Source organism: Anser anser (assembly GCF_964211835.1).
Source record: "Anser anser genome assembly, chromosome: 18".
Lineage (NCBI taxonomy): Eukaryota > Metazoa > Chordata > Aves > Anseriformes > Anatidae > Anser > Anser anser.
Genome location: NC_139739.1, coordinates 2292288 through 2302414, shown reverse-complemented (window position 1 = coordinate 2302414; position 10127 = coordinate 2292288). Strand labels below are relative to the sequence as shown.

The 10127-nt window shown below is 54.4% G+C and overlaps 1 protein-coding gene across 2 annotated transcripts; it reads left to right on the top strand.

Moving 5' to 3' along the window:
* Positions 1-201: 201 nt before the first annotated feature.
* Positions 202-9844, top strand: ALDH2 (aldehyde dehydrogenase 2 family member). Of its 2 annotated transcripts, none has more exons than XM_083804226.1 (13): positions 202-230; positions 1507-1863; positions 2838-2978; positions 3206-3285; positions 3787-3898; positions 4782-4910; positions 5455-5568; positions 5939-6041; positions 6721-6905; positions 7257-7421; positions 7746-7903; positions 8422-8536; positions 9461-9844. In XM_083804226.1, exons 3-13 carry the CDS (start codon positions 2904-2906, stop codon positions 9491-9493), a joined length of 1269 nt encoding a protein of 422 aa, XP_083660352.1. In that variant the 5' UTR covers positions 202-230; positions 1507-1863; positions 2838-2903; the 3' UTR covers positions 9494-9844. The 2 variants fall into 2 exon arrangements, with proteins under 2 accessions (XP_083660352.1, XP_083660351.1); XM_083804225.1 differs by lacking the exon at positions 202-230 and adding an exon at positions 779-969 and having other exon boundaries at positions 1759-1863.
* Positions 9845-10127: the final 283 nt, after the last annotated feature.

The following is a 10127-nucleotide window of genomic DNA, read 5'->3' as shown; positions in this document are numbered from 1 at the left end:
CTCTTCGGTATCCTCCGCCCGTTTTGCTCCCGCTGGAAACTCCGCTGGGGACGGTGGGATGCGGCGGGGTCCTTGCACTAATGTGGGTGGCGACGCCTGGCGCTGGCTCCTCCGGCACAGGAGCGCTCTCGCAGCCCAGGCCCGCAAAACCTCGTTATTTCAGTGCCCCCGCTGCCAGGGGAATGAGGGGTGCTGCGGGAGGGCCCCGGGACGGCCGTGCTGGCTGCTCAGCGCCGGGACTGTGGGGCTGCCGAGGAGCCCTGTAACCTGAGCTGCGCCTTCTGGAGCCGCAGGATGAAACCCGACCTCCCGCAGGCGTTCGACCCTGAAGGAGGGGGGACTCCGGGAGCCTGCAGCCGCCTTGGCGCCTCCGGCCGCCTCGTCCCGCTGGCGAGCGGGATCCTGGGCTGAGCCTCGGAGGCTGGGGCTCCCCGGGGGGCGTCCCCTCGGTGCCCGCGGGGCGAACGCCACGAACGGGGCCGGGTCGGAGGCGCTGAGCCCCCGGGGGGAACGGGCTCGGGGCCGGCACAACCTCGGGGCAGCGGCGCCGCCAGCCTCGGGCTGCCCGTGCGGGCACGCGGGTGGGCGGGGCGAAGCGAGACGGGGGGCGTGGTTATGAATGGAGGGGGGCGTGGCGATGAGCGGCGGGGGCGTGGTCACGAGCGGCGGGGGCGTGGTTATGAATGGAAGGGAGCGCGGTGATGAATGGCGGGGGCGTGGCGCTAAGCCGTGCGGGGGGCGTGGCCACGCGGAAAGGGGGCGTGGCCGCGCGAAAAGGGGCGTGGCGCGGCGGGGGGGGCGTGGCGCGGGTGGCGGCGCCGTGCTGTCGGTGCGGCGATGCTGCGGCTGGCGCTGCGCTCCCCCCGGCTCTGCCGGGGCCCGGCCCGCCCCGGGGCTCCGCTCTCGGCCGCCGCCGCCGCCTCGCCCATCCCCGCTCCCAACCCGCGCCCCGACATCGCCTACAACAAGGTAGGGCCGGCCCCGGGGGGGGGGCGGCGGCAAGGGCTGCGCGGGGCGAGATGGCCGGGGGAAAGCGGGGGGGCTGTCCCGACGCGGCTGGGGGTGTCACGATATGGGTGGGGGGTGTCCCGACGCGGGAGGCTGTCACGACGCAGGCGGGTGTCCCGGTATGGCTGGGTGGGTGTCCCGACACGGCTGGGGGCTGTCCCGACGTAGGCGGGTGTCCCGACATGGCTGGGCCGGCGTCCCGACGCGGGTGAGTGGGTGTGTGTCCCGATATGGGTGGGTGATCCGACACGGGCGGCTGTCGCGACGCGGGCCGGGCGCTCCTTCCCCGCGGCCGTGGCCTGGAGCTCGGCGAGAGCGGGACCCGCCCCGGGCCGGCCCCGCTGCCCTGGCCCCGCTGCCCCGGCCCCGGCCGTGCCCGCAGGTCCCCGCAGGCCCCCGGGCTGCCCGACACCCGCTGCCGGGGCGATGCAGCCCCAGCCCCGCGGGTGAAACGGGGCGCGGCGCCGGCGCCCGGGGCGTTTTCCCCCCTCTCCCGAGGCTCCCCGGGGCTTCGGAAGGACCCGGTGAGAGGGGAGCCGCCGCGGTGCGGCTCCTTTTTGTCGGCTGGCTGCTGCTGGGCCGCCTAGGCCAGAAAATCGCCTTCAGATCCGCACGGTTTTGGAGCCCCCCGCAAGCTGAGTCCCTGGAATTAAACAGCCTGCTAAGCAGCCAGCAAACAAATACAGCTCGTAGCGATTCCTCCTAGGTCTGGCTCCGAGGCGTGACACTGCTTCGCTTTCTTCCTTGCAGATTTTCATAAACAACGAGTGGCACGATGCGGTCAGTAAAAAAACCTTCCCAACTATCAACCCAGCGACAGGAGAAGTTATCTGCCAGGTTGCCGAGGGCGATAAGGTAAATATTCCCTCTGAGATCTGTTTGTTTGCAGCGTGCAGGGATTGCAGAGCGGCTGACCCGCACCGAGGCTGCGTCCAGTGCTGCTGCTGTCCTGCCCGAGCACTGCTCTCACAAAACCCTCCGGCTTTGCCTCTTCCCAGCGGCAAGCTGGGACTGGAAAGGGTGGGGAGGAACAGACGTGGTGTGGAGTGGAGCCTGTGCTGGGAGGAGCAGCCGTGGGTGGAAGCTGCTGGGCCAGGAGGGGGTGAACGCTGAGACCCCTGCTGTGGTGGGAGCGTGACCCAGAGTCATGGCAGGAGAGGAAACAGAAAGCCAGGGTTGCCTGAACGGCCTCCACGTGCTGTACACGTGTAGTGGGAGACCGTCCCCAGCCCAGGGAAGTAAAAAAAAAAAAGAAAGAAAAAGGGTTTGGAGCAGCCGTATAATTGCCCTGTGCTTTATGCAAGGCTCTCCTAGGAGTCTGTGGCACAGCAAGGTTTTATTTCCCAGCAATTTGGGGCTCATCCTCCAGTCTGGAAACTCGTCTGTATTCCCCAGGGGAGGGGTGAGCGAGGGAACCCTTTGTTGTTTGCTTGTCCGTGGCGCAGTGGCTTGTCTTGGCGAGACCATTACAGCAAGGCAGAACAGAAAAACAACTAAAAGCAAATTAATGTCCCGACTGGACAAAATGAGGGATTAGAGATATTTGATCAAGGAAAAAAGTGCTTTAGAATGTGCTAGTGAAATCAAATCCTGAAGGAGTGTCAAAGCAGACTTCTAAAGCTCTTTCCTTGCCTTGTTCTAGGACGCAAACATTAACCCAGCAGATGATATTGCAGAAATAGCGTCAATATTTGCACTCCACATAGCTGAAATAAGAGGCACGGGTGGTGTTTCCTCCTGGAGCCCAGGGAGGGCATCAGCAGCATGGTGAGAGGGAGGCCGGGGCTGGTTGCTCCCTTCTCACCCCCCTTGCTTGGACTCCTCTGCAGGCCGATGTGGACAAGGCTGTTAAGGCTGCCAGGGCAGCTTTCCAGCTGGGCTCGCCTTGGAGGAGGATGGACGCTTCTCACCGCGGGAAGCTGCTGAATCGCCTGGCTGACCTGATTGAGAGGGACCGGGCTTACCTGGCGGTGCGTATCGCGCTCCGTGGTCCCTCGGCCGGGGCAGAGGCGGGTGGTGGGAGCCCATCGGTGTGGTGAGGGCGTCAGCCACAGCTAACTCTGAGCTGCCTGGGAACCTGAAAGTTAAAAAGCCAACATGCAGAACTGACACGAGGAGCAAACTGAGAATCAAATCTAAATCCGTACGTGTGGTATTCCTCGTCTCGTGCTTCAGGCAATCTCAACGTCTTTTGTAGGCGCTGGAAACTCTGGATAATGGCAAACCGTACTCCGTCTCCTACTTGGTGGATCTGGACATGGTAGTCAAATGTCTCAGGTAGGCATGGAGGCTGCAGTGACAGCGCGGTCGCTTCACGCCCCACGCTCCTGCTCAGCTGCCTGTGGAAGCTGAGCCTCTGATGCCTCTGATTCAGGCTGGTTCTGACCCCTTGGTATTATCTGGCCCTTTCAGTCTCTGTTTCCATTTCTTACCCTTTTTTTTTTTCTTTTGGTTAAGAAAACTCCTTTTGTTTCTCCTTCCTGTGACTTTTCCAAAGGGCTCTTGTTGTACGTATGTTGCCCTCTTACCGTATGCAGAACTTGCACAAATCTGTGGTGCAGTGCAGGAGTGACACAACAGATGCCACACAAATTGCTGGCAAATGTGCGAGACGAAAGTTTGCATTTACTGTCCACTCTTAAGATCACCTTCCTGGGAAATACTTCTATTAGTGTGCACTTCATGAAGCGACCGAAGAAGGGAGGAAAGCAAAGAGCTGGAGGAAATCTTCCTTGTTTTCTGTTTTCAGTTCAGTGACCCAAACTTTGTTGTTGCCAGGTACTTTGCAGGCTGGGCTGATAAATTCCACGGCAAAACCATCCCTTTAGACGGAGACTTCTTCTGCTACACCAGACATGAGCCAGTGGGAGTCTGTGGACAGATAATCCCGGTAAGTAAAATGTATCAATAGGTCTTGAAATAGTATTTCAGGAAATGAGTGTTACGACGAGGAGGTATCTTAAAGTGCGAGTCTGTTGTGAAGCGCTGCTTCCTTCCAATGCTAAAAATAAAGTGATCCTGGCTCCAGCCGGGAGGGCTGTTACTTTGCTCTGGCAGCACAGACCTACTTGTTGATTTCATGGGGTATGGGTAAGATTTATTTTGTATCTGCTGCTGCTGCTGCTGCAAAAAAAAGAATATTAGCCCCTTTATTAGTCCAGAGCCACAGTTAAGTTTAAACTTCTGTTTTTAATGCTAGGTAGTAGTTTGTACAATGAGGAAACGGAGAACTAGCATGCAAAATTCAGTTTTATGTAACTGGTCTTATTTCTGTAACTGGTAGCAAGCAGAGCAAAGAGGTTTGTCAACAGCAAGGCCTCAGGTATGCAACGATCCCTAGACGGTGATACCTGCGTGTAGGAGTAGCCACATTCTGGTTGTTGCATGCTGTGTTTGCACGGGTTTTGTGTCTGCATTGCACAAGAGCTGAATGGAAATGCCTCAGCGCTCTGTGAGCACTGCCCTGTCATTACAAAGGTTTCTTGCAAAACATGTAAAAAAAAAAAAACATTTAATGGCTAAACGGAGAGTAAAGATTAATTCCAAAAAAGCTGTGGTTTCGCAGTGGTACTGAGAGGCTTCACACGTCAGTACAGTTTTCCTGGGCAAGCAGAAGACAGTGCTTGAAAAGGAGCCAAAAACCGCAGCTAGGGAAGGATCAGAGGCTGCTTCCATAGGTGCTGCACCTCCAGATTTGAATAAAGCTCGCTCGTTACTTGCTCGGTAATTGGAACTTGCAAGCTCAGACCAGCAAATCTCTCCTTGTTTTCCAGTGGAACTTCCCGCTGCTGATGCAGGCGTGGAAACTGGGGCCTGCCCTGGCTACCGGGAACGTGGTCGTGATGAAAGTGGCGGAGCAAACCCCCCTGAGTGCCCTCTACATAGCCAATCTGATCAAGGAGGTGAGGGGAAGGGCTGGGTTTCCATCGCTGACTCGCTAGCGCTGCTGGAGTTCGGGGTAACGCAGCCAAACTGGAGAGCACGTGACAGGAACAGAGGAGGGCCGTCTGGTCTGGAGAAAGGCTGGATTGTCTTGGATATCTTAGTGTTTGGATATCTTAGCGTTTGGTTCAGCAAAAAAAAAAACACATTCAAACACCATCTTCATAAACGCATATGCAGAGGACATCCTCCTTGATTTAGGGAAGGACTCTGAGGTTCAGCTGAGTAAACTTCAGGGTGATTAGAGAGCTAAAATACGTGCTAAAATAAAAGCTAAAATAATATATAACTCCAAGCCATGTTTAGGGTGCAGGGTGGGGCGAGGAGTTGTCCCGGTTCTTGCAAATTAAACGTTAGAACTGAAGACCTGGGAAATGAAAATGAGCTAGGCAAGGCTCTGTTCTTTGTGGGAGGCGTTTCGGAGGGTTACTAACAGCCGAATGCAGGTGAAAGCCTTGATTCGTGGAAGGAATAACGTTGCCCTCTCCTGCTGTGAACCTGCAGGCCGGATTCCCCCCAGGCGTGGTGAACATCATCCCCGGCTACGGGCCCACTGCGGGTGCTGCCATCTCCTCCCACATGGACGTAGATAAAGTGGCCTTCACTGGCTCCACAGAGGTGAGGGGGGGCCTTTACCTTTAAGCCCTCGGGATGTAAAGATTATCTCGTGTCTGTATTGCTTCTTTTGTACAAAATACTGGAGGTGCATCACCTTCTACAGCTTCCTTCAAGAAATACAGCTGACTTTACAACGTGACATTCAGTTTTCCTTTGTGTAAGACCCTTTTTAGGTGCTTTCTTTAGAGTATTTCCTATTGTTTTCCTTGATCTGCTTTGTTCTAGAGGTGACACTCTAGGCGGACTTCCCTTAAAGCCCTGACAATGAAGGGATTACTGTCAAACTGCTGACTGCCACCTAAAACCAGCCGCCCTGCCGGGTGTTGCTGCGGGCTGGAGGCAGTCCCTAACGCCTCTTCTCCTGGTGCAGGTCGGGCACCTGATCCAGAAGGCTGCAGCAGAGAGTAACCTGAAGCGGGTGACGCTGGAGCTTGGAGGAAAGAGTCCAAATATCATCATGTCCGATGCCGACAGTAAGCACCTGCTAGCGGAGCGTTTGGTCTGTGCGTTTCACGCTGGCTTTCTGCAAGCAGAGCTGGAGGGGAAAAGAAAGCTCTCCTACGTCGTGTGTCCCCAGCTCTGACACCACCTGGCTGTTCTCTCTGCGTGAAGTCTCTGCGCCTCCTGCTGCAGCTGCCGCATTTGTGTATCAGGGCTTCTTCACTCCCACTTCTTTCCCAGTACTGGGAAGAAGCTCAGTTATCAACAAATGAGAATTGTTTCAGTATCTTCCTTCAGCTTTCTCAGTTCTGTTTTTCTTTCTCTCTCTTAGTGCTTACCGCCCTTTTCTGTCCTTATGCAGTTCTGGTTCTCTCATCTCTTGCACATGAGTTCATTTTTGATCTGGATGAGCCAAATGCATTAGTAAGGAAGGAGATTCTACTAGAGCCAAACTAACTCATCTTTAATATCTGTTAATTTCAAATAATAACTATAATCTGCCTCAGATCAGATTTTTTTTTCCTATTATGGGATGCACTAATGGATCTTTATGCTGATTAAATCTGTATCTAACTACCAAAGCATAGAAAATGCCCGTCAGCTGAAAGGACCTCGTGTCACTGATGCTCCAGTAGCTAGCATGATAATAGTTCAAAAAAAGCCACTTACTGACTTGGGCTGGTTTTGTCTTCCTCTTCTCCCCCATCTTAGTGGACTGGGCTGTGGATCAAGCCCACTTTGCCCTCTTCTTCAACCAAGGGCAGTGCTGCTGTGCCGGATCCCGAACGTACGTCCAGGAAGATATATACCATGAGTTTGTGGAGAGGAGCGTTGAGAAGGCCAAGTCCAGGGTGGTCGGAAACCCGTTTGACTCTAAAACGGAGCAGGGACCTCAGGTGAGAGCAGGAAATGTCTGGAACTGTTATTTCATGAAATTATCCCAATCTTGAGTCATTGTGCATCGGTAGGTCAGGATCAGGGGTATGCTCCAGTCTCCCACATAATCTCCTTTGAACTGTGCCCATTACGTCTGTGTGCAGGAGGGAGAAGTTAATTAACCATTCTGGTTATTCCAAAACCTCCACTTGAAACTGGCACTTAAAAACCCTCATCTCCCTTTGAAGCTGGCTTGGCAGCCTATTGAAATGGGGAACTGTGATGGCCCAGTTGCGTGCCGGAGAGGCTGCAGCCAAATCCATTTTTACCCCCTGCAAACATCAAGCTCACCTGTCTGTCCTGGCTCTCAGGTGGACGAAGAGCAGTATAAGAAGATCCTTGGTTACATTAGTGCCGGGAAGCGTGAAGGAGCCAAGCTGCTGTGCGGTGGCAGCCCCGCTGCAGACAGAGGCTACTTCATCCAGCCAACTGTCTTCGGCGAAGTGCAGGACAACATGACGATCGCCAGGGAGGAGGTGAGACCTGCGGCACCTTTCTGTCACCTTCACACTTCTTTGTCGCTTTGCACCCACTGGTGTAACACGAGCCGGGTCTGCAAGCACTGGACATTCACGTAATGAGAATTGAAAGAGAAACTTGGCACTCTTCAGGAAGTTACCGCAGCAAAATTCCCTCCAAATTACATGCTGGGTGCTTCATAATATGGGAAGTGACCACAGTGATACTTTGAATGTAGCGTCCTGTGTAACTTTCAACATACACACACAACTCCGGCATCAACCACAGCCTCTCCTGGGATCACTTTGCAGTTTTTCACTTGATCTGTTTGGATCTTGCAGATATTTGGGCCTGTCATGCAGATTCTGAAGTTCAAAACAATTGAGGAAGTAATTGAGAGAGCAAATGACTCCAAGTATGGTCTAGCAGCAGCAGTCTTTACGAAGGACCTTGACAAAGCTAACTATGTGTCTCAGGCCCTGCGAGCTGGAACAGTTTGGTGAGCCTTGACACTTTTTTTCTCCCTAAACTGCTGGCAGCTTTCATGTGCGCTGTGATCTCTTGTTACACTTGCTCTTTGATAGCCTGTCTCTGCTTTGGATCAAATTTTACAAGTACCTCACTGAATGTAATGTCAGACCTTCAACTGCAGTGCTACTTTCGGTGAAATTTAGGAATATTAAGTTTCCATGCTCTCATTGTGAACTAGTGAGTGGGATGGGGGAGCAGAACTCCAGCACTGCAGTTGGCAATGACAGCAGCTCCTGCAGGGCTCTGGGCTTGTGTGATGCAAGACACGAATTGATTTCATGGTGTTCTGTTTCGTGGCTGATAAAGATGAGGTTCCAGCATTGATTAAATTTGCTGGTTGAGATAACTAACAAATGGGGAAATTGTGACTAGAAATTCATCCGTCCCTCTGCTGTAAACAGCTGAGATGTCCATTTGCTGTGGAAAAAGCTCTTCTGTTAACCTGTTCTGAAGCTGTAGGTGCTTAACTCATGCTTTCCTTTTCAGGGTGAACTGCTATGATGTGTTTGGTGCACAAGCCCCATTTGGTGGCTACAAAGCATCTGGGAATGGGCGAGAGCTGGGAGAGTATGGTCTGGAGGCGTATGTAGAGGTGAAAAATGTGAGTATCCCCTTGTGTGAGTTCTCCTCAAACATCTGCTGTAGTTCCAAATTGTCTCTGTACCTGCTGGTGTGGGCCTGAGAGTTACTGTTCTTTCTAATGCTTGAACCGAACTTGGAGCTGCGCTTCTGAAGTAACCACAAACAAAACTCCGTGCAACTATTTAAATCAGAAAGCTAGTCTTGTTTTGTACAGCTTTAGAAAACAAGGGTATGTGACCTGACTGACTGATTACCAATTGCCTGCACCACTTGGCACCGTTTAGCTGTCTCTCACTGCAAGGAGTGGAAGTGTGCTGGCTTCTCTGCAAGCTTATTTTGTGGAGAGGCTGTGCTGGGGGCGAGCGTCAGTGGGGTGAAAGCTTCTGTATGTACAAAGTGGCAGATGAATACTGGGCACTTATCGCTCAGGAGGAGGAATCTGAGCAGTGACCCCCAGCATTAATGCCGCTCTCTGGAGCAGCATTGCTGGCGTTGGGCAATAACTTCCTGGAAGGCGAGGCAGAAGGGCTGGCACTCGGTCTTCCCCGCAGCTGCGGTGTCTGACAGGTGATGGAGCTCGTGGGCTGCGGTGGTTTGCCTGCGGCTCCCGAGTCGTGACCCAGCACAAGGTGTGGAGCGGCTCAGGGCCTCCAGCGTGTGCCCGGCAGGGAGCTCGTGTGGTGTGGGAGCAGGCATGGTTGGCTGTGCTCTGCTGGGGCTCCTCTCTCCCAGCGAGCAGGGACACCTCTGGAGAGGTGCAGGGACCACCTCTGAGCTTCCCCCTGCCTCTTAGGACAGGTCTCCTGACCCCGGTCAGTGACTGCCGCCGGGGACACGCTGTCCTCTGGCTCGGGTTCCCCTCGGTGCGGTGCTGCTGCCCTTCAGGGGAATGCAACCGGCTGCTGCCTGCAGGAAAGTGACCTGTGACTTTTGTTTGCCCTAGGTAACGATCAAAATCCCACAGAAAAACTCCTAAAGGACAACAGCCCACCCCCCACGTTTGGAGAACACCTATGCAGCTTTGTGAGGAATAAAGCAAAGGAAACCTCTTTAACACGCAAAGCTTAGGTGGCAGCCGTGTAACTCTGCGTTAAGGAATTATGCTTCGGAAGGTGCCCGGAGGAGCTCTGTCTTCAGAATACTGCAGCCACTTGGTAACAGGGCCATACTCCTGTTGCAGCTGATGAAAGCATTGGGTTTATTCCCTCAGAAAATCATTTATTTGCTTGTTTGCGGTAGGCTTTGTAAGCGCTTCACAGCTCCAGTGCAGCGTGGGGGGGGTGCTCCCCTTTTTGTACCTGCGCACAATAAAGTTTTGTCACTAAAACTGCCCCTGCCTTCTGTTGGAGCACGGGGGGGTGGCAGTGAGCTAAGGAGGGACTCGGATTTAGTGCGATTATTGATTCCGTGTGTGCGATTTATTGATTTATTCACTTTTATTTGTGCTTTTCACTCCCGGGGCGGTGCCAGACCCCGCCCCTCAGGGCTTCGCCTCAGAGCCGCGGGCGGCGCCACCTCAGCTCTCGCGAGACTTCGCGTCTGAGTGGGGGGGGGGAGGGGGGAGAAGCGGCTACAGGGGGCGTGGCCTCACGGCGCCCTTGGCCCCGCCC